At 33.9% G+C, this 23,960-nt stretch overlaps 3 protein-coding genes and 1 non-coding gene across 4 annotated transcripts; 3 read left to right on the forward strand and 1 right to left on the reverse strand.

Annotated features, from left to right (window-relative positions):
• Positions 1 to 7,879: 7,879 nt before the first annotated feature.
• LOC121257390 (serine/threonine-protein kinase PBS1-like) lies at positions 7,880 to 13,290 on the forward strand. The gene is made up of 5 exons (XM_041158381.1): positions 7,880 to 8,501; positions 9,109 to 9,326; positions 10,059 to 10,248; positions 11,846 to 12,237; positions 12,360 to 13,290. Exons 1-5 carry the CDS (start codon positions 8,381 to 8,383, stop codon positions 12,846 to 12,848), a joined length of 1,410 nt encoding a protein of 469 aa, XP_041014315.1. The 5' UTR covers positions 7,880 to 8,380; the 3' UTR covers positions 12,849 to 13,290.
• TRNAQ-UUG lies at positions 9,782 to 9,853 on the forward strand. Its single transcript has one exon. It is a non-coding gene; the product is annotated as a tRNA-Gln (tRNA).
• Positions 13,291 to 13,688: 398 nt separating the features above from the next.
• Positions 13,689 to 16,018, reverse strand: LOC121257391 (bidirectional sugar transporter N3-like). The gene is made up of 6 exons (XM_041158382.1): positions 15,795 to 16,018; positions 15,179 to 15,215; positions 14,870 to 15,080; positions 14,586 to 14,747; positions 14,350 to 14,469; positions 13,689 to 14,246 (listed from the first exon to the last, which is right to left on the reverse strand). The coding sequence occupies exons 1-6, from the start codon at positions 15,844 to 15,846 to the stop codon at positions 13,944 to 13,946; spliced, it is 885 nt and encodes a 294-aa protein (XP_041014316.1). The 5' UTR covers positions 15,847 to 16,018; the 3' UTR covers positions 13,689 to 13,943.
• A 3,709-nt stretch (positions 16,019 to 19,727) lies between these two features.
• LOC121257392 (delta(3,5)-Delta(2,4)-dienoyl-CoA isomerase, peroxisomal-like) lies at positions 19,728 to 21,122 on the forward strand. The gene is made up of 2 exons (XM_041158383.1): positions 19,728 to 20,450; positions 20,826 to 21,122. The coding sequence occupies exons 1-2, from the start codon at positions 19,820 to 19,822 to the stop codon at positions 21,014 to 21,016; spliced, it is 822 nt and encodes a 273-aa protein (XP_041014317.1). The 5' UTR covers positions 19,728 to 19,819; the 3' UTR covers positions 21,017 to 21,122.
• Positions 21,123 to 23,960: the final 2,838 nt, after the last annotated feature.

Consider the following 23,960-nt stretch of genomic DNA (forward strand, 5'->3'; position numbering starts at 1 on the left):
AAATAATTTGAGTAATTTGAATAAAATACACAATTTAAAATAATATGAATAATTTGTATAATATGAATTATTTCCATAAAATACCAAATTACAATATTATTTTAACTTGTCCTAATTAAAATAATATAAACTAACAAACCAATTACCTATCAAGAATGCACAATTATTTGCATAAAATGTCCTAATTAAATACATTGAAGTACCTATTAATTCTTTGAACTCAATTAGTATGAATAATTTGAATAAAATATCCAAATTATAATAATATGAATTATTTCCATAAAATACAAAATTAAAATATAAACCATTAACTTGTCTTAATTAAAATAATATAAACTAACAAATCAATTACCTATAAAGAATGCACAATGGTTGTTTGCATAGAGAAAGTAAGGAAATGGAAAAAAATTAAAGTTGATATTCTTGATCATCATACCGATGACTCTGGAGATTCGGCAACTTATTTTGCTTTTTATGTTGGTACCCTTACTCGCACATATGTGGCTACATCCTACTGGGCTAAAGTTATCTAAGATGTGAAAGACCACATAAAAAATTATTGCTTGGTAATAAGTTACTTAGCAAAAACTTAAGTATAACATGTTAATTTATAATTAGTTTGTATTTATACTAATTGTTTATAATTTTTTGAAAGATGAGTTTGAACTTAATTTTGGCCGGCGATAGGATCGACTATCGGTTGGGGAGCTGATGTTCAATGCATTCCGAAGCTACAAAGGTCGATGTCATGCACACTATCAAAAGTTTAGTACTGCAAGCGTCAAAATCCATTCCAAGCAATGCCACCAAACGAATGAGAGAAGATTTGTAATATATTTAAAAATCATATTTATCAGGTAATTTTGCTGCTATCTTTTTTTATAGTATATGATAAATGTATTAAACATATAGACAAAATGTTTTTTTAGCAACATAGTGTTGCGAACAAAGCAAATAAATTAAATTTAACAATACACCATCATGCGGGTTATCGATCTTTTCATCGTTTATCTAAAAAAATGGTAACGTTATACTAGTCTCCGTTAAATATTAATATATATACTTCTCTGATTTAAGTTCAAATATAGATTTCCCTTTTGCAGCAAGAAGAAAGTTCTACTGACTATAATCTGACTGAATTGTATGCTAAAACACATAAAAATCGTAATGATATTTGGATCAGTCTCGAAGCAAAAACAAATTATGTAAGTTTAAGTTTTTTTTAATTCAATTGTCTAATTATATTTTTGTTACTTATATTAACTTTAATTTTTATATTAACTTTAATTTATTTTTTGTAGGACAAGATAATATCACTAAAAGGAAACTATTGCGGATTCATCTTATGAATCATCTGTCAACGATGGTCAGATCTTTTCTCAAGTTCTTAGACCACCTTTTGGGTTATTTGAGGGGCTTTAAGAAGTTGTGTGAATCCATTCTCAACATTATCATCATCTTCTCAAGTCAGATCGAATGACAAAACTGAAGAAGCAGAGGAATTAAGGATTGAGATCAAACATTTGAGATCCAAGAAAAAAGAGTTGCTGACCTAATTAGATTAATCAGTGAATTTAGGGGCGAGATTAGAAGAAAACACGCAAAAAAAATCTGGAGATTCAATCCCAAAAAATGTTTGAATAGTGGCAATTAATGATGTCCCAAAACTTTATGCCACCACCACAATCCTAGAACTTATTTTTCTTAAATTATCTTTTTATTATTCTGTCCCAGAACATTTGAATAAATGTGATGTTTAAATTATATTATTTAATATTAATATCATATTTTTAATTAAAATCAATTATGTATCATGAGTATCGTTCGAACGGAGAATACCTAGTTCAAATGGTAAATCTTTTTACCTTGCGTTCGAACCGGAAAAGAAAACCATTCGAACAACTTGAGAAAAATCCAGTCCGTTTGAACTATAAAACCTAGAGTTCGAATGGCCTCCCGTTCAAACAGTCGAATTAGCTCGATCTGGTAGCAATCATTCATATTAATTGTGTTCGGACAATAATTTTTCTGTTTGAACATCTTTGTCAATTCGAACATGATCAAATCTATTCGGTCGTTCGAATCAAGTTTTTGTACCGTTCGAAAAGTTCAGCTTGGGTTTTTGGGATGAAAATGTTTCATCTCATAAAAAAATTCTCATTTCAACTAATTCGGCTGGTTCTCCCAATTTTGTTCCTAAAAGTAGTTTTTTAGGACGAAAATCAAATTTCATCTCAAAAAATATTTTAAGATGGACTTTTTGAGACAACTTATTGACGATTTGTTTTCCCCTCAAAAAAGTTTTTGATACGAAAATGAGATTTTTTGGGATGAAATGATTCATCAAACCATTTCTCTCGTAGTGAACGTTAATTTCTGAAAAAAATAAAGTTTAATCTTGCAAAGCTTTCTTATTCTATTTGTATACGAAAAACGCTAAAATAGTGGTACTAAGTTGACCATCTTTTATCCATAAATTAATATCGTCCCCAGACTCTCCACCCCGCCCCATGCACTATCAGTGGTGTGATAATATTATATACAATATGGTTCAAAAAGTTGGTTTTACTCCTTCAAATTCAATATATATTTTTGATTGACAATGACACTGGAACCTTCTCCTCTAGTGGGATGATATATATTCATGTACTACTGTGTTTTCATATATTGCTAGCTAGCTTGTACAATATATATTAAATTCTAGTTTAAGACCAAGCATATGCATGCATGATGAACTACCGTCATGTTTTCTTTAGAAATATTGCAATCGTCGGTGGCACGTTATTCCAAATAATCTCAAAGAAAGTTCAAAAGTTTGAAAGGAAAACGTGTATGTTGATGTTTCAACACGTGATTTGTGTTTTTTACGTGTTAGAAAATTAAAGAGGTTGTGCCCGAAACGAAAATAAATAAATTATGAAAACAATTTGTACCTGCATTAGGTCCCACATAATAAACATCACTTTTAATAAAATTTAAATGGGACGAAATCAGCATATAATATAAATTAGATGGAGAAAGAAAAACCAATTAAAAGGAAATGAATTAAAAAGCTTTGAGAAACGGGATTCAACATTACGTAATTAGTTAATCTTTTATATATATATATAAGATTTTTTTAGCGTAGGCTTGATTTGCAACATGCATGATTCCTTAATGCAATATGTTGGTAATGAGTAAATCTCATGACCAAGTGATATCCACATGAATGAGAAACTTATTTGTTAACTTCTCACCATTATCGTAACTCAAGGAAAGTTATTTAGCTTCCACATATTTAGAGAAGTTAATTAACTTCCATATGTAAAGTCTTTTAAGATAAGAGAACGTATATCATTTGTACGAGTGTGAAAAAGAGTCATACAAGAAGACAAAAAACTCTCCTCTCTAGGTGTATGAATTATGTAACAAATTCAATAAAAAAATATTTTATATAATCAATGATAATAAATTAGATGAAAATTATATTATTAATTTATATAATTATTATATAATTAACTAATTGATGTTATATATTAGTTAATTAATAGAATATTAACAAGTATTAATAACATATTTAAAATTTTATATTGTTAATAGTGATAAGTTAGATGAAGATATATATAAAATATTGTTAATTTATAGAATATTAACATGTATTAATAACATATTTAAAATTTTATATTGTTAATTGTACAATTATGATATAAATAATATATATAATATTTATTTATTTTATTTATTTTTCATTCGGTTCGATCCGGTCAGGTCCAAAAAAATCTTGGACCATGGACTGGAACAAAACTTTTTGGTCCTCTAAAACGTGGACCGAGACTGACAGGTCTCCGTCTTGGTCCGGTCCGGTCTGGACCAAAATGGTCTGTTCGGTCGGTATGTTCGGTCCGACCGGACCGTTTATCACCCCTACTCCTCTCTCTTTGTGTTCATATTTTTCCTAGAGAAACCATCTAGATCTCTTGATCTTGAAACGTAAAATTTTTTAGAAAACTTTAGTAGTTAAACGACATAGAAGTGCAAACAAAAAAGTGATGTGGGCTGTAAGACGAACAAATATCTGACCTTATGGAAATTTCGTTGCTTGAGGTAATTTGATTTAACCCTATTTAACACAATAGAATGATCGCTTTAATTAGTTTGATAGCTAGAGAAATTTGAAGAAAATGCATGCAAGCATTTTCTAATTATGATTATACTTAATTGAGTATAAAACAAAGAATTTAAGGGATATTAATTAATGAATTAATCACATAATTAGGTCAACAATGAATAACATAATCAGTTTCAAAACTTTTTGTTTTTTGGCAAATTTTCTATTGCATAGAACCAATTCCATGATTTGTTAAAATCTATATAAAAATGACCCATCTTTCCTTTTAATAGGATTTTTTAAAATGTCTCTGCATATAGCTTCTAAAGAGGTTTTAAAAATGAGAAATTCTTTTTGCAGTCTCGAGAGGGGATTGCATGTGCAGTCTTATTGATGAATGATGGTAAAAGAGAAAAAACATCATTTTAAAAAAGATATTATTATAATTTTAAATTTTTTTAAACATAGTTGTATGGGTTTGTATGAATAGTCTCTATTTGAGGACTATATATAAACTAGCTCTTTAAAAATTCCCTTCTTACTGGCGTCCTCCCAAAATTCAAACTTTTATAGCATGCAAAAAAAAAAGGAGGTAAGCAATAACCCTCATAATGCACATTAATTAAAGAAACCCATATATTTCTCCAAAAAAATCGTATATATGTATATATATAGGGTTTTGCTAAACATTTTTTGTTTCCCAAATCTGTAAAGAGAGATCTCCCATTCGTTTTAAAGCTCAGAACTTTCAGAAAAAATTACAAAAAATTATAGATATTTTCAATAATTTGTAAGCAAGAGCTTCATATATATATATTTTAGGCCTCGTTTAGTTATACAAAGCATCTCATCTTATCTAATTTAATTATTATAATTTTTTTAAATTCTTATACAAAATACAGTAAATAATTCAATTTATTCAAATCTTAAAATAAAAATAATATTAAAAAATTAAATTCTAACAATATTTTATTTAATTTTTAACTTTCATTTCATTTCATTTCATTTCGTATCATATAATCTGTGTAACAAAATAAGACAGTTTATTCAATATTCCCTATTTCTTCTCTGTTTTTATCTTTTTCAAAAGCAAAACTTTGAATGTAAGGACAATTTTTTAATTGAAGATGGAACTAATATTTGAGATTTAGGATATTTTAACGCTTACATTCTACAATTGATGTAAATGTTGATATAAAAAAATTCTTTGAATAAAAATAATAAAATACATTTAGGAATGTTTTCAAACAATTTTTATCTCATCACATCACATCTCATCTCATTTTATTTCATTTTATTTCATCTCATCTCATCTTATTTTATTTCTAACAATTCAAATATAAATACTTTTAAACTAATTATTATAACTTTTTCAAATTAGTTATTATAACTTTCTCAACCTTTCAAACAATTCAAGTTTTTCAAATCTTAAAAATAAATTATATTCTAACAATATTTTAACTTATTCAATTTTTTTTCTCTTTTCTCAAAATTTAATAGATACTTAATATAAAATATCTCACTATTATTTATAAATTATTTTATCATTATTTATAAAATTCTTATCACATCTCATTCTCCAATCAACCCTAAGTTATTATACCGATACGTCGGTAGTCCAAACAGAAAAATGACCAACTTTATATAAAGGATGGTAATTTTGTAAAATTAATATTTATTTTAAATAAAGTGACACCCTTGCATTTATTGTTTAGATATGAGCTGTAAAACATTAAATGGTATGTCATTACACTAAAATAAAGAAAAAATAAAGAAAAGCTACTCATCTGCCTCTTATCCCATACACCACACGAAATTGGTGATGTGGTTTTATTTTTTTAATTAAATGATGCATTTAGTTTTACACCTTAAATGCTCATACCATACCCAAATCAGAACAAGGTGGATTTCAAATTTGGTTCCCCCTCCCTCCCAAACGTTCTTCCTCTACCAACCTTCACCGCCACTATCTTGGAATCTCTGACGAGAAAGCTACGACCGACCGACCGACGAGAACCCAACCATCAAACAAGAGTTGAATGGTGTCCATTATGAGATTCAACCCACTGATCCCATGGAGATGGATCTTGAGTGCTTAGAGACCGTGCACACTAAATAGTCTCTATTGTTTAGAGTTTTCTTCCTTAGATAGTGCTATGGTCTTTAAATTTACGAACTAGTTATCAGGCACAACATAGCATTGCACTATCCATGAATAAATTGACATCTTTGAGGCACATTAGTCTTAGGCTAATATTATCTGATAATAGAGATAATGGAGAAAGTCACTTCCTTCTTAATTGCTAATTCTAAAGTGAAAAGATGAGTTTGTAAAGTGGTATCTGGAAACTCTTGATGTAAGTAATCTTATTAAAGTTGGTCTCCAAAGGATTTACCTGTAAAAGGATATGTAGACTCCATGTATATTGGCATGTAAATTAACAGGTCTGAAGATGTATGTGAAATAGCAAAAATTGCTCTTATTCTTACCCTCCATTCCCCAATTTCCACCCTTCTCTTCATTTTTGTTTCAGGTTCCACAAGAGAAAATGGCATAATCAGGATGTTGATTTCCCTTAACGAGAGGAGCAAAATCCTCACGTTGCATTGGTCTTGGCTTGGTTCTTAGAGAAATACGAGAACCCAAATGCACACACCAAAGTCTCAAGTTTTGCGATCAAACCGAGTAGAAAAGTCTCTATACGAACTTGAATATTTTGCAGCTATGTATTCCACATTTTCCCGTTCATTCCTTAGACAAATTTTCTTCAAGAAACCGGAACCTTAACAATTATATTCTATAAAATCATTTGTAATTCTTTGTCTCTCACAGGAAGCCTTACAAGAAACCAAATGCACCCACTATGGCTCCGAGCTTTTCCGATGCTATAGATATGCCTTGACAAGTAGATTGTAATCTGGCTGGAAAAATCTCAGCTGGCATGACAAATGTGGTTGCATTAGGCCCGAAATTAGAAAAGAAGAAAGTGATGATTTTTTGATGCGGGAAGATGAAACTGTCACGAGAGAGAGTAATGATTTCTCAAATCGCAACTGGGACTCATGGGGAAAGGAAGTTCTCATATGGGGAAGATAAGATTTAACCATTGAACTAAAATGTAAGTTGACTGAGTTTGCCACATCAGCTTTCGTGTGGCGTGTGATAAGAAAACCGGATTAAGAGTAGAATTTTTCAAAGAATAAATATTCTCATCAATTATTGTGTTAAATTTCACACCCACACCTTACATGTGAACCAGATTCACTATCAAGTGAACCGGTTCTGCATTTTTCTCCCTCCCTTGAGAAGAGAGAGATGGTTGAAGAGAGAGAGGTTAAAGAGAGATAGAGGGTTCGATGAGAGAGAGCTTGAGGCGAGAGAGGTCGGAGAGAGAGAGCTTGAGGAGAGAGAGAGGTCTGTGATGGGTCTGACATATATAAAAAAAGGCTACGTTAAGTATGAAGTATGAGGTGAATAGCAACTGATGTATAGCATATCTGTAAAAAAAAATTATATTCCTTCTTCACTTATGGATCAACTTTCTTTTTTCCTTTTTTTTTTTTTTTTTTTTTGTTTAAAGCAACTTATGGATCAACTTACAACCAAAATATCTGCTTTATCAGGGAAATAAAAGAAAATAAAATATAACAGGGTAAAATAGTAAAATTGTAAACCATTTATACACTAAAAAAAATAGTTTTTTAGCAGTTAAAGGATAAGGTATTATTGTCTAGAAGGGAAAAAAAATCAGAGAGACTCGTAGAGACGCGCACAGAAATTCCATATTTAATTTGGTCAAACTGAGAGGGTGGGGACTGAGAGCTGAGGCCAGCAGGAGAGGGGGAGAGATTGGTATAAGGTGGGGGTGTGTGCGTGTGTATTGCAGTGTGTGCATTGAGACGTAGAGAGAAGTGTAAACAAAGCCGAAGACAAGGCCGGCTCCTTCCCTGCTCTGTTTTATTTGTAGCATTCATTTTTTTTTTAAAAGAAAAAACTATTTTTCTTTTCTTTGTGATCGTTGTTGTTGGTGTTTAATGGGACTTGGATTCACTCGCTTTGTCTTTTTTCCGTTGAAATATTCGTCTTCAAACTGATCGGATGGAGAAGAGGTTGGGGGAGAGAGAGAGACAGAGTGGAAGATATCCATAAATCTGGATGTCGATGTGATGGGATATTGGTTATAATCTTATTTGAATATGAACCAGCAGATTGAGCTTGGGTGCGTCTGATGTTTGTTTCTGTTTTGGACTGAAAGGATTTTTGAAAGCCGGATTTTTTATTTGATTTGGGGGATGGGCTGCTTTCCGTGTTTCGACTCGAAGGAGGAGGAAAAGCTGAATCCCGAGAAGGTAAGCGATGATCGAGAGCAAGTCCGGCCCATGGTCCCTTCTGCCTTTTCCGGATTGCCTTCTGGTTAGTTCTTGTTCTTGTTCTCCTTTTTATTTTTAACGCTTGTTAATTTCACTTCGTATTTATGCGTGTGTATCTGGCATGTGGTCACTGATCTGATCTGGGTATTTCTGATTTATATATCTTTACAAATAATTTGTGTTCATGATGCCTGTTCTCATAAATTTGGTTTAGTGTTTCATTACACGATCAATCATTTCGATGAGGATTACGAAAATTCATTTTTTGGGGGGTTGTTTAAGTAGACCCCACCAGATTTCGATCCAGGTAATATCCTTATTTTTTAAAATTGAGATCTTATGATAAATTTGATTGTTTTAGTCGATCTGAATGGTTATTAGCTCTGTTGAAACTTTGGCTTCAGATTAGTGTATGACCAATACACAGGAGATGCCTATGATTTAAATTGATCAAGTTGATCGGAGTGATTGAATATTAGTCGGTATAGCTTAATGGGCTTCTCTTCCTCTTGCACTTGAGAATTGGATTTCATTGTCTTTTTGTTCTGTACCAATCTAGTTATAATTACAGTTTTATGCTCCCTGAGTGTCTAGTTGGGAATTGTGGGATTCTTATGGACCTGCATTTCTTTGTTATATGGAATTTGTAGGAGCTGACAGATTTAAATCACGAAGCAATGTAGGGTACAAAAAGGAATCACTTGGTCCCAAGGATGGGCCTGGCGTCCATCCTGGTGTCAATATTGCTGCTCAAACATTCACTTTTCGTGAGCTTGCAGCTGCAACGAAGAATTTCAGGCCAGAGTCCTTCTTAGGGGAAGGGGGATTTGGACGTGTATACAAGGGCCGACTTGAGACCACTGGTCAGGTAAACTCTTTTATTGTTGTTTGCTTCCAATAATGTGTTTTGTCATATATAAATTATGTTAAATAGGATACTTTAATATGCTTCCAAAACGTAAATTCAAATTGGACTGGTCATAATCATCTCTAGAAATAGCAATTGATTGAGTCCCCTCTAATGAGGAAATGTAAGCAGTGATCAACTTGGGTGATCTTACAGTTGCTTTTTTTTCCCTTTCAAAAATCGAACAGAATTTCATAATGGCTTTGAAAATTAAGTGGCCTTTTGAGTTTCCTTCACAGTTTATTAGTGCCTAGCATATCACTTACTTCCCATATTGCTTTTCTATTTACGTTTAAGGAGGAAATATAAAGATAGATGTCATAGATGATATAAGTTAAATGATTAATTTTACTTATAAAAAAAAGTTAAATGATTAATTTATGCTTATGTTGTGATTGAAATGCTGAGGTTATGGAGGTTCCATGGTGTAATGGTTAGTACTCTGGACTTTGAATCCAGCGACCTGGGTTCGACTCCCGGTAGGACCTTCCGTGCCTTTGTTTCTTATAAAAAACAGTGATTAAAATACTGAAGTTGAGATACCCCAATTCTAGCAGCTCCTGAATTCTTTTGGAAGCTGCCTATTGCTGTTAAATATAAGGAAGCTCACCCTAATCTTACATGGCTTGGAGATTAGTGAATGAAACCGGGTTTATAATATAGTTCCTTTACTCTGTTTCTTGTCTTCTGCAGATTGTTGCTGTTAAACAATTGGATAGAAATGGTCTTCAGGGTAATAGGGAGTTTCTGGTGGAGGTTCTCATGCTTAGCCTTCTACATCACCCTAACCTAGTGAATTTGATTGGCTATTGTGCTGATGGGGATCAGCGGCTTCTTGTCTATGAATTCATGCCCATGGGTTCTCTAGAAGATCACCTTCATGGTAACTTCTGGTTGCTTATTATTCTGTTTCTCTGATCAGAAGGCTGGGCTCACTTGGTTTGGTTTTTTTTAGTGCAACTTTTGATTGTTGAGTTATACAAGTATTTTTCTTTTGAAAATTTGAGCATTGGTGCCTTGGCCATGGTAATTGCATCTGAGGGACAATGATCTTGAGAAATCGTGGTTTGAGTCAGGAGAGCTTTAAAAAGAAGAAAAGTACAAATTATGAACAATAGCATAGAATGACTTGGAAATATCTTTCTTAACGGATGATAATAAGAGGAATGGTAAATATAAGATAAGAAGGAATTGGATTCCTTGAAATTCTATGAATAGCCCTACCTGAGATGTTCAATCAAAAACCAATGTTGGCCCAATGATCTGATGTAGTTATTTTCTTTTTCTCCTGTTATGTGCTCTCTTGCACTGAAGTAGAATATGGATGAATCTAGTTACCTTTAAGGATTTTTTTCCGCATTTACAACTTGTGTGGTGTATGTCTAAGTATAACTTGTTCGCCATGGGAGACAAATAGGAGTTCAAGTGTGCTCATTTTCTGCTTTAGCGTCCCCCTTATTTTCTTCTCCTTTCCAAACTCCTTGTGCTATCGATGACTCATCTGTTTTCTAACAACCTGTCTGGCATTTTTCTTATTCTTGCTCATTTTCTAGATTTAATTAATACAATCTTTGCTTGATTTGCAAATTCCATATATTAGGCTTAATTAATATCTTGTTAGATGGACCAAAAGATATATTCTGGGTTATTGGGATGGGTTTAGTTGCAATTGAGATCTTCGATTCATGACTGTTTACCTGAGTTTTGGACCATCTTCCAAGGGATTGCTAATAACAGTACTGGCTAATTGAGGTCGTAAATGGATTTGAAATATTTTTCTTTGGGCTTTTTGTGTGCTAGCTAGTTCTTTTCCTGTCTGCTCAAAAGTCAAGGAAGTCACCACATTGGTCTCCTCTGTTAAAAATTCTGTTTTTTGTTTTTGGATATTTGAAGCTTTGATAGACTACATATTACAGCCCAAGGGCTTGAGATTTCAATGAGATAACTATTTGAGGACTGCTGATGGATCTCCAGATGTCTCGGCAATTGATATTCTCATCCCCCAATTATCCAACTGTGTCCTTTTCACTGAAGTCTTAAGAAAATGTATTCTATAAGAAAAAGGACTTACCTTATAAAAAAAACACTGTACGAAAAGGATTTACCATCTCATGCTTTATGGTGTCTAGAAATTTGTCTTATTAATGCTTGATTTTCCAAATAGGAAAACATGTTTATTGCTAGTGCACTCACGTGCTTGGATAATTTTGGAACTTAATTATAATCCCTGAGCACGAATTCTGTTTGTTGAATTGGATGCAGATGAGGCATGCAAATTCACAATTTCAACCGTGTACTCTCATTAACTTTTCTTTTTTATGCTTTCAAATTAGAAAAAGAAAATGAAAATCGTTCAGCTGGGTGGTGTAAGTTAATGAATTACTTTTTACTTACCTATGATTGATAATATTATGCTAATTATTACAAAATCAACATAATTTTTGTGACTTATCATCAATAGCGTATTGATTTTTCTGCAGATCTTCCTCCTGATAAGGAACCACTAGATTGGAACACAAGGATGAGAATAGCTGCTGGTGCAGCCAAAGGCTTGGAATACCTGCATGACAAAGCAAATCCTCAAATTATTTATAGGGACTTCAAGTCATCCAACATCTTACTTGATGAAGGATATCAACCAAAGCTTTCTGATTTTGGACTTGCAAAGCTCGGTCCCGTTGGAGACAAGTCACATGTTTCCACCAGGGTAATGGGCACTTACGGTTATTGTGCTCCTGAGTACGCCATGACTGGACAATTGACAGTAAAGTCTGATGTCTACAGTTTTGGGGTAGTCTTTTTAGAGCTGATTACCGGACGTAAGGCCATCGATAGCACCAGACCCCATGGAGAACAGAATCTTATCGCATGGGTAATCCTCTTAATTTCTTGTCGTGTAGTCACCTAAATTAGTCTTATTATGGGTCTTGCACGTCTAGACTCTCCCCACTTATGTGGAAAGGGTGTAGTGATGGTGTTTCCATGTGTATGCAGGCACGTCCATTGTTCAATGACCGTAGAAAGTTTTCAAAATTTGCTGATCCACTGCTACAAGGAAGGTATCCAATGCGGGGCCTCTACCAGGCTCTAGCCGTGGCATCCATGTGCATCCAAGAACAGGCTGCGGCCCGCCCTCTCATTGGGGATGTAGTCACTGCCCTCTCATATCTGGCAAACCAGGCATATGACCCTTATACTACAACTTATGCTCACGGCCATAGAGGTTCTGGTGATAAGGATGAAAGAAGAGGCAGAGATGAGAGAGGTGGAAGGATATTAAAGAATGAGGAAGGTGGAGGATCTGGTCGTAGGTGGGACTTCGAAGGGTCTGAGAAAGAGGACTCCCCTAGAGAAACTGCAACAATGTTAAACAGGGATTTAGATAGAGAACGTGCTGTTGCTGAGGCCAAGATGTGGGGAGAGAATTGGCGAGAGAAGAGAAGACAAAGTGCACAAGGCAGTTTTGATGGGAAGAATGCTTAGTGTCGGTGTGCACTCAGGGTTACCATGTTCCACTTTGGCTCTATTCCAGCCGTCTCAACAGACCATGTGAAGAAATGTTGGAATCTGATGTATCTCTTACCTGGTGCCATTCAAGCTTATTAGCCATTTCTTACCAATGAGAGAGAGTAGATGGGGGGTAATTGCAAGAGGACTTGGTGCCCAGACATTCCCCCCACCCCCTTTTTTTAATCGAACTTGAAGAAGGGGAATAAAAAAGAAGAAAAAAAATGTAAAATATCTGCTAGGAGAAGGGACGTATTTAGAAATTTTGAGAGTAAACACGTCTAGTCATTTGATGTGCTTTCTTCTAGCTCTTGAAGGTTTTCTTCGAACAAAGAAAAACATGTTTGTTACTCTCTTCCATGTAATCAGTCTTCTTGAGCAACTTATCAAACTAATTGACTGGCTACACTGTTACACATGTTACTTATATCTGCTCTCGTTCTATTATCCATATTTTTCCATTGCTCTCTGATGCTTACTCTCGTTTGCCTCTATTATTATCGTCAGTATTCGAGCTGTCCAACGTCAATATTCAGTCATCATGACTTTTTCTCAGTTTGCCAATTAGCTCGAATTGGTGGTGTTAGACAAGAGGCTTGTGATAAAATCTAAAGGGATTCGAGAAATCTGATTTAATGGACTTCCTGTTTAAGAAGAGAGACAAATCAACAAAACATCATGTAGAAGAAAATAAAAAGGGGAAAAAGAATGCCATGACCTTTGATTTGTTGGGTTTAAAGGCCGTTCATCCGCTGCTCAATCGAGCTTTTGTGTGGACATGTTAACAACTTGTTACTTGTGGATTTAATTAAAACAAAAACAAACTAGTTTTATTTATTTTTCCGGACTTGTATCACAAGGTTATGTGGAATAAGATCAACAACGATGAACATTGTTCGTTTGATTCATACATAACATAGAAATCACGTGCCATGCACTAGAGAGAGAGAGAGAGAGAGAGAGAGGAAAACAAAAACTGCAGCGTGAGGCAGATATAGAAAGGCACTTTTGAGAAGAGCAGTGCTGTGCTCTAAACAAGTTCCATGACATGACTAGATGCGAATTACAAATTTACACCGCGTTTTCAATTGCTTCGAGGTCATGGCCGGGGCGGGTTTCCATGCTTTTCTCATGGTCCTCTGTTTGTTCAGGCTTCTTTGCATCTTTGTTCGCATCATCCCCACCGCCACTGGCATCTGGCTGAGCATCCACCGGATAAACTTCAGAACTCCCTAGCGTGCTAAACATCAGTGCAATATCTTTAATCTGCTCCGGCACTTCTTTCTCCTGATCTATAACCTTCTTGGTGTTCCTGTACATTGCGTACAGCAGCATCTGTAGTAGCCCCAACACGAAACCCAGGATGTTTGGGAGCTACATGCGTACACATAAGAAAGAAATGTGAAAATTAATTCAGGTCTGAAAGGTAACATGAAACAGGGAAAGATCTTTGATAACGAAGATCAAGAAGTCTTACCGCAACGCAGATGTCCTTCAGAAACAGACCATAAGCAAACCACATCATGGCACTCAATGTGAGGAAAAATGACAAACTAAACGGCATAAACTCAACACTCCTAGTTCGAATTACCTGTGCCTGCAAAAAAAAAAAAAAAAAAGAAGAAGAAGAAGAAGAAGAAGAAGAAGTTAAAGACGAAACTGAAGAAAATTATAAGGTGAAAAAGTGTCTTAGTTATAAATGCTTTAACTCACCACAATGCTCAAGGGTGCTGCAAATACAGCCACAGATACTACAACACATATCCATCCCAGAACTTGGACACGGTATGAGTTTTTCACTAGAAAGTGTGAAGTAAGAACGATCAAGGAGAACAATCCCAGGTTCATAGAAGCAAACATGTTGAGAATCAACTTCTGCAGTCAATGAAAATTCAACATCAAATTAGAACACAGAAATGGAAAAATAAAACCATATATAGTTATCGATAAAAACAATTATATATGATGATGATGACGATGATGATGATGCTGCTTACCCTGGGAGCCTTTGGCGCGTAAGCAAAGAACATGCTGATGTAGATAATCTCTATGACACATCCAAATAGGTTGATGGTGATGAGAAGTACAGCATCTTCTTTGAGTAATGCGTAGTACAACCAAAGCATGGCACTGAACAATGCCACCACATAAGGAAGCGATTGGAAACCTTCGGTTGATTTTTTTCTCAAAATTCGATAAAATGTTGGCCTGCAACATAATTTAATAATCACAGTACTCGTATCATGTATACGTATTTCTTAAATCCTTTTTGAAGAAATGACACAAAAACAAAAAATAGTACTTACGCTGGAGCCAAGTATACCATGACTGAGATAATGTTACCTAGCATTGAAGAGAGTAATAAAAATTGATGGATTAGTTTTTAGGAAATTTCTCGAAGTATCTCTGTATAATAAAATAGGTCACGTAAAGACAGTCGATGAACAACTCATTACCAGCAACATTAATACAGATCAACAAAATTCAATAAAATGCATACACGATGACTGATTGATTCTAATAGTTTATGATATTCATTCATTTATGGAAATAAAATACAGACATTTTTGGTCTTAGAATGAGGAATTAAGGTGCATGATCACCAACTAGGCCAATACTGTCCAGGAAAGTGAACAAAAATCTTGCAACTTTTGAGTAAAAACTAACTCAGAGATTAACCAAGGAAGAAGAAGAAGAAGAAGGATAGGAGAAGAAGGGCCAAAAGATGAAAGTAGTAGAACAAAAATAAGACTAGAGACCAAAATTGGTTATGGCCGGAACTAAGCAAAACTGGTGATGACTTTACCCGTCTGAAAAAAGCTATCAAAATTATGCTATCTATATGTTTTTAGAAAGAGATGATGAACATCATAATATAGGGCGATCGATGAGAGATAACATCAGCATGTATATAGCATTTACCTATGATGCCAAAGGTAAATGCCAATGGGTGTTGACTGTTTATTATTGTCATGATATCTGTCAAATAAACAAAAAGAATGTTCCCCCTCACTCAAAACAAAGGCAGGGCTTTAAGAACCCTAGCTCTCTCTCTCTCTCTCTCTCAGTCTCAGTCTCAGTCTCAGAAACAACCCCTCAAATCTCATGCAGACAGTGAAAGGTGCTGAGGATGGGTAATAACAAGTAAAGCTCATGGAGCTTCATATATATATATATATATATATATATATAATCACATATACACAGAAACACACACCCCATTAATACAGGCGCACACAAAGGGTAGGGGAAATAGAGAAACATAAGAGTGTGCGTGTTGAACTCATCCTGGGTTCATGACAGGTGGGGAATTGGTAGGTAGCGTACCATAAAATCTTTCACTCAATCGCAATTCCAACACTCTCCACAGTGTGCCACAATTACGTGTAAGATAACCATCGATCCCATGTCACCTCCAAGGAGCGACCGATACAGTGATCTTGGAGCCAGCCATATAAAACATATGTACGTGTTAGATTTGAAAGTACTTTGCATTTACGCCGTTGGGGTTATTAGACTGAGATTTTTTTATTGAATTACTCGAAATATATGTGGTGATCTATACATCCCTAAGATTAGTCGGGATTTTGTGCCGAACACTTAATTGGTATCATTAATAATATAAAAAGAACCATCCCTTGTCAAATGGCACAAAAGTATATATTTTCTTTATCTTAAATTATATAACTTCTAATTATATTTATCAATATGATTATCTATTAATGTAGCCACTTAAAATATGTTTTACTAATATATATGATTAAAGATGATAAAATCTAAGATAAATAGTAGAATAATTTCTGACAAAAAAAAAAAATAAAAGTAATACTAGATATAAAATTAGGACATACAAGACTTGTGCATGCCCTCTAAAAAACTCGAGATCCATTATAGAAAAATGTACTTTTTAAATAGATCTTAATTTTTTCAAAAAATTTACGAAGGACGTGTACATTTTAGACTTATACAAATAATTTGTTTATATCTTAAACATAATGTCTATATAAAACTATTGATGAAGTCAATATCTTTTTGTAGTTAATTTGATATCAGATGTGTTAGTTCGAGATTTTGGAAATGAGTTTTATTATATACAAATAAGTTTACGTATCAATATGTGTATTAATATTGTTGACTTTATATTCTAAATTTAAATTAATACTATTTTTAATAAAATTTACTTTCTAACTAATTATATAGACGTATTAATGTGCATAATTATTTACAATTAAATTTTTCCTTTGGAGATATCGGGTTCCATTATTGTTAGGTCATTTTAACTGAATGATACTGACCATCCACTCCTCGAGAAAACATATAGGACCAAGATTTGTACGTTACAGGCATAACGCACAGCTGTCCCGCGTATAACTCGATTCACGTGACCTCTGAAGTTGATTTTTTTTTTTCTTTTATTTGGTTTAGAGAATTGTCGTAGATATAAAAAAATTATATAAAAATAAATTTATTATCATAATCAAATGACGTTAAATTTACTTTTTATGTAATCAGGCTAAAATACTTTTCTTTATTTTATTTGTTCATGATTGTGTTTGCATGGAACTGAAAAGATTACGTGTGATATTATATGTCAACACGCGCGTTGTGGCTTTTTAACTTTTTAAAGCTATGGCCTTCTTTTTTCTGTTTACATGCCAAGTAATATATACGACAAAAAATGACAAGCGATAGAAAATAATGAGGATCATCATGTTGTTATAATTCGTAGTACGTGTTCTTGTTTGTATAATTACCTGGTTTGTTTGGATTCGTTTGGTAATGCTGATTGGACTTACGCAATTTATAGCCGCAGCTCTTGACAGTCTCATCTTTCTCTTTTAAGGATATGCATATTTTATAAGGATAATCCCACTAATTGGGTACTTTAATTTAATTAAGTCGTGTATGATTTCCTCAAGAAGCTTGTAATGTAGATGAACACGTAACTTTTCAAATATTAATGTTTTGCTCATCAGTTCATCATCATCATGAATTGGTTGTCAAGTAACATGGAGTTGGGCCATCCCATTTTCCTATTGCATTGATAATTTCATTAATTGCTCAATCATATAGATAAAGATGAAAGGATATGGCAAACAAAGATAGACAAAAGTTAGCCCTTCATGCCCTTTCGGTGCTCTGATCTTTCATTTAGTTTGCATGCATGTGTGTATATACTAGTAAAGATTACACCTGCAAGGCACGTATGCCTTATTGAAGATGATGTCAGTAGTATGTCAGTCAGACTTGTCAGCTTGCTCGGTGATCCCAAAATTCCAAAGCAAGGGTTATTTTTTTGTAATGCTTGAAATTTTCAAGTAGTGTGTCTGTCATATTAGATTTGTTCGGTGATTTTGAGCATGAGTTATTTTTTTGTAATGCTAAAAAATTTTGAGCAATGTGTCAATCAAACTTACCTTGATCAGCAATCTCAGGCAAATGTTAAATTCTTGCACTGCTAGGCATTACTGACCAGTGTATTAGTCAACTAGACTTGCTCAGTGATCTTAAGTAAGGGTTATTTTCTTGATGCTCGAAAGTATTAAGCAATGTGTCAGTTGAAATGGCTTAGCTCGTTTATCTCGAGTAATGTTTATTTTATTGTAATGCTCAGAATTACCGAGCAATGTATTAGTTGAAATGGTCTTACTCGGTTATTCCGAACAATGTTTATTTTCTTGTGATGCTTGAAATTACCGAGCAATGTGTCGATCAGAATGACATTCTTCGATTATCTCGAGCAATGTTTGTTTTTCTTGTTGTGCTCAAAACTTTTGAGCAATGTGCAAGTTGGACTATCCTTACTTGGTCTGTCGAGCTTGCCATTGAATTATTAATATCTTATAAGAAGTGCAAATAATTTGATTGAGAAGTGTTACAGTACTTATAAAGAAATCACAAAAGTAAACTTATAAATTAATATGATTTATAGATTTATTTTTATGTGACAAACACTTCTCAATTTGATTACATGAAGGCATGAGGTCTTGTATATGTATATCACATTTCAAGCAATATTAGTAAATTATAGCTTGTTTGGTCTGTATTTAAGAGACGTGATATGATTAATAATAGGAGTATAATATACAAACATGGAAACTTTGATGCAACTAAAAGTTTACTCATACAACTCTTCTAATTTAATGCCCCAGCAAAATAAAAAGGCATTATAATTTAGTACATATATATATGAAGAGTAATAATATATACAGTCGTGAAGTGTGTAAGCGCCGTGCAATCGCTTTAAAAAAAAGTAGAGTCTGCTATTAAAAAATTAATTTTCTTTTCATGTGTATCCCATATTTATTCATTTTTTTCAAAGTGATTATGCAACGTTTGCACACTCACGACTGCAACTATTACATTAATTAAAGAGTTTTGCTACACAACCTCCACCACACTCCACATTTCACTTTTTTTAAAATTTTTTTTGAGTTTATTTTTTTTAATTATTTCAAATTTTCTATTCATTATTCATATAATAAATATTTGAAGATTTATTCTTAATTAAAGCATCTTAGTTGAGGGTATGGCCTAAGCTTTATTCCGAGAATGCCTTAAAACACCGTTTTAATGAAGCAAGTAAACATATGATACGAGGAACGCTACGGCTACACAGCTCGAAAACCGGACCAAAGCAGTTTGCATGCGTACCTAGTTCAAGCTCAACTTTGGAAGAAAGCTTTCAAATCTTTCGTCGATATCTTGTTCAGACTGAAAATTCATAATAAATAGTTCAGACTTTTTAGTTCATCATAATATAGATTAATATAAGAATAATATTATGTTGTTAAGAATAATAATTATATTTTAACATTTTAATTAGAATGATGGAGAACAATAAAATCTGGTAGATTTTGAATATTAATTTAATAGCTCTTTACTCCCAATTTTCAACTCTCTTTTCTCTCCATCCAAACGGCGATTTAGCCATTACACGCACAACAATGGAGCAATTCAAAACCCTAGAAATCGTCCAGAAGACTCCAAACTCCCGCGTCTTCCACCTCTACCTCAACCGTCCATCCCATGGAAATGCTCTCTCTCCCGACTTCTTCTCCGAATTCCCTAGAGGCCTCGCCGCCCTCGATCAAAACCCAGACGTCAACGTAATCGTCCTTTCCGGTGCGGGGAAACACTTCTGTACCGGAATCGACCTGTCATCCCTGGGATCTGTCAACTCCCACTCCGGAGACCGCGGCCGCTCCGGAGAGAAGCTCCGTCGACATATCAAGTTCCTCCAGGACTCGGTCACCGCAGTCGAGCAGTGCCGGAAGCCCGTAGTCGCCGCCGTACACGGGGGGTGTATCGGCGGTGGTGTTGACATCCTGACCGCCTGCGACATAAGGTTTTGCACAGAGGACGCGTTCTTCTCGGTCAAGGAGGTGGACTTGGCTATAACCGCCGACCTCGGGACGCTTCAGAGGTTGCCCGCTATAGTCGGGTACGGCAACGCGATGGAGTTGGCTCTTACGGGTCGGAGGTTCTCGGGTTTGGAAGCCAAGGAGTTGGGTCTGGTATCCAAAATTTTCAGTTCCAAAGGCGAAATGGACAAAGAAGTCGGACTCCTTGCCGAAGGTAAACTTTGATTATGATGGGTGATGCGTTTGCGTCTTCTGTCAATTGAAGAGCTTATTGAGAGAGAGAAATTGGCACTCACCAGTACTAAATTTTCAGAAAGATTTATGCGTCTGATTCATTGAAATTATATGATTTGAAGTTCATAACCATCGACTAGCAATAATCTTCAGTGGCAAAGAGAATCAAAGTTGCCATGTTTGTTGAAATGGGTAATGAGAACCTTGTTTCTTAATCCCAGTCTAGTCTTTATGCGATAGTGTAAAGCATTTAGCTTTAGGAAACAGAAATAACAATTGTGGGCATTTCTCAATAAATTGAACACCAGATAAAATGCGGATAATGGTTAAAATTTATTATTTAAATGTGTGGCAGGAATTGCAGCCAAGTCTCCACTAGCAGTCACAGGGACAAAAGCGGTGCTACAAAGAAGCAGGGACCTGAGTTTGGAACAAGGGTTGGATTACGTTGCCACATGGAACTCTGCTATGCTGGTCTCCGATGATTTGACGGAGGCAGTCTCGGCACATACCCAGAAGAGAAAGCCTGTTTTCGCCAAGCTCTGATCGTGTTTTAAGCTACAACATTAAATAAAGCTACCTTTCTCACTGTCCTAAACTAAACACGATGTGTTGTGTTTGTAATTGGAAATTGCTAAGCAGATTACTACCATCTCATTTATTGTTGTATTGAGCATTAACATTGATATATGCATATGCATATACAAAATTATTTCTTTTGCATATCTACTTTACAATTCAAACAAAATTTTCACATTAGCTTATATATATTTGAGGCAAAATAATAATTATTATTAATTTTTTGCTAAAATCAATTTTTTTCTTTTATATATATTTTACAATTAGTATCCACTATATACATTTAACATTAATAATACAAATGCAATAATAAATATAAAATTTTTTATATATTATATTAAAAATATAATAAAATGAAAAAAAATATATAATATATTATAATAATAAAATGAATATGCAAGTGAAGGTTTATTGTGTTGTCGAAGGAGGGACAAAATAAAAGGATTGTGAGAGAGAGAATGGGAGGAGAGAGAAATAATGATTGAAATATTATTTGTAGGGTGAATAGTAGTTATTTAAATTTAAATAAGTACTGTTCATAGGTAACTAAATATTTGGATATGCATAAGTCAATGTGGAGGATTTTAGGGTCATATTATGCAAATATAATTTTGCATATGCATATGCATAGACCAATGCTAATAACTAAAGTTAGAAGACATTTTTTATGAATGTAAGAGAAATTTGACTTTTAGTTATTCCATTCATATAAATCTTCACATTGGAATAGTTATTTTTCATTATATAATAATAAAATAATATAAGATGAATTTGGTTTTAATTATTCACATCAAATCTCCACATTAGATTATACATTTATTCATTATATAGTAATGAATAATTAATAATTTCAAAAATATTAATTTTTTTAATTATTAATTTTTTTAATTTATTATATTTTACTATTCTACCTATTATATATTAATTAATAATCATATTCTTATTAAATTAATATATTACCAACTTAAATTAATATATCAATTGTGATAAAATATGTGATAGAAAGAAAGAGAGAGAGAAATAATTAATAAAATATATATTTGATGTATACCTTCAAATTTGGAAAAACTTTTGAAAGTCATTGTAGTTATATTATATTTGGAATTTGGCTAATTCAATGTGAGCATATTTTACTTTCTAACAACTAAATACTCATTGGATTTAGCTTTTAGCTAATCCAATGAGAGCGCTCTTACAAGGCCATGCTAGTATTGGATGATTACCTTCTCCTTTATTTATTTATTTATTTTTTTTTTTTTATGAAAACAAATTCGTTTCATTAATGATCCGAAGTTATAATTGTGACTTATCAGTACATAGAAAATCCAAACTATAAACCAAATCACGCATCAGCTCTAGGGCTTCCTCATACACAAATTCCTTTGTGGCGGACATTATTTTAACTTCTAAAAACTCTCTCCTAACAGAGAAAGCGCTCTGTAAAAACAGAACTTCATGGCCCCCTCTGTCCTCTCATGGAGGAAGAGTATGAGACACTGCTATGGACACCAAACCCAATAGCCTATTTCTATTATATTACTAACTAAAATAACAAAAAAACTACAGATAAAACTACATAACCAACTACATAGTTACAAGTATTGGCGTGAACCTGGATGTCACGCCTACCGTAAGCATCAGCAACTCGAGTCCCAACAGCGCGAGCACCCAACTCACGCACGGACAAACAACTTCCACTACGCAGGCGGCACCTACGCACGTGCACTGGCCGTACGACCGCCGGCCGTAGCATCGCCCGTCTTTCTCGAACAACTCTTGCCCCAGATTGCGTCCGATTCAAAGGCTCAACACCTCACTCGGATCAAAATGAAGAAACAGAACAACAAAAATAGGAAAACAAAAAAATTGAAAAATGAAATGGATGAACAGTGCACATAGCGTTCGGCAGTGGCACATGCAGTAGACTGGTCATTCTGGAAGGAAAGTCGACAGTCAATCTTGGAAGTCCCGGAGTCAAGGATTCCGAAGAAGCCAAGCGTGGCGTCGGCAAAAGGCTCCTCAATGGCGCGTGATGGCCACGCGCAGACGAGATTCGAAACTTTCTACCGCCCGTGCAGGCTACACTCCACTCCGATGGACGTCGAATTCAGTGGTCTTGAAGATCGTCGGTTGGGCATCATCCCGGTGGGGCACGTGTTGAAAGGAGACGGCTGGAAAGACCTGAACGACAATCCTCCCTTATTTAGCTTGAAAAAAATAAAAATAAAATCAAAAAAATACTACACAAAAAATAAGAGAAGAATAGTTAAAAATATGAAATTCATTTTTTGTACCATTTACGCACGTTGCATGCTTCTGCCACACTAATGCTAGATAAAGTTTTGCTTAATCTTATTAAAAAATAATATCTTATTATTAAAAAAGAATGTATGCTCTTTCAGGATAAGAGTAAGATACCGTTTAGATAGTAAGTTGAGATGATATGAGTTAAATTGAAAATTAAATAAAATATTATTAAAATATTATTTGTTAATATTATTATTGTTTTTAGAATTAGAAAAATTGAATTGTTTATTATATTTTGTGTAAAAATTTTAAAAAATTATAATAATAAGATTAAACATTTTCACCATCCAACCAGAGCCTAATAATACCATTTCTCTTCCTAAAAGATGAACTAGAAAAAATAAAATAAATGCACAAATCGAGCTTTTTGTTTAGGCTTGTCGGTGGGCTTCAACCCCAAACCCTAAGGCTGGTTTGGCACCTGAGATGTGATACAGATGAGATAAGATTTTTCAGTCTATGAGATGAGATATAGTGTCCAAATGCCTAGTTAATAAAAACACATCTCATCTTAGAACTTTCAACAAAGAATCTCTACTATTCATCGAAAAGACCATTCACTGCATCAGAAGTCCCTTCACCTTGCGATTCCCTTCCCTCGAAA

This window comes from Juglans microcarpa x Juglans regia, chromosome 3S (assembly GCF_004785595.1).
Source record: "Juglans microcarpa x Juglans regia isolate MS1-56 chromosome 3S, Jm3101_v1.0, whole genome shotgun sequence".
Classification (NCBI taxonomy): domain Eukaryota; kingdom Viridiplantae; phylum Streptophyta; class Magnoliopsida; order Fagales; family Juglandaceae; genus Juglans; species Juglans microcarpa x Juglans regia.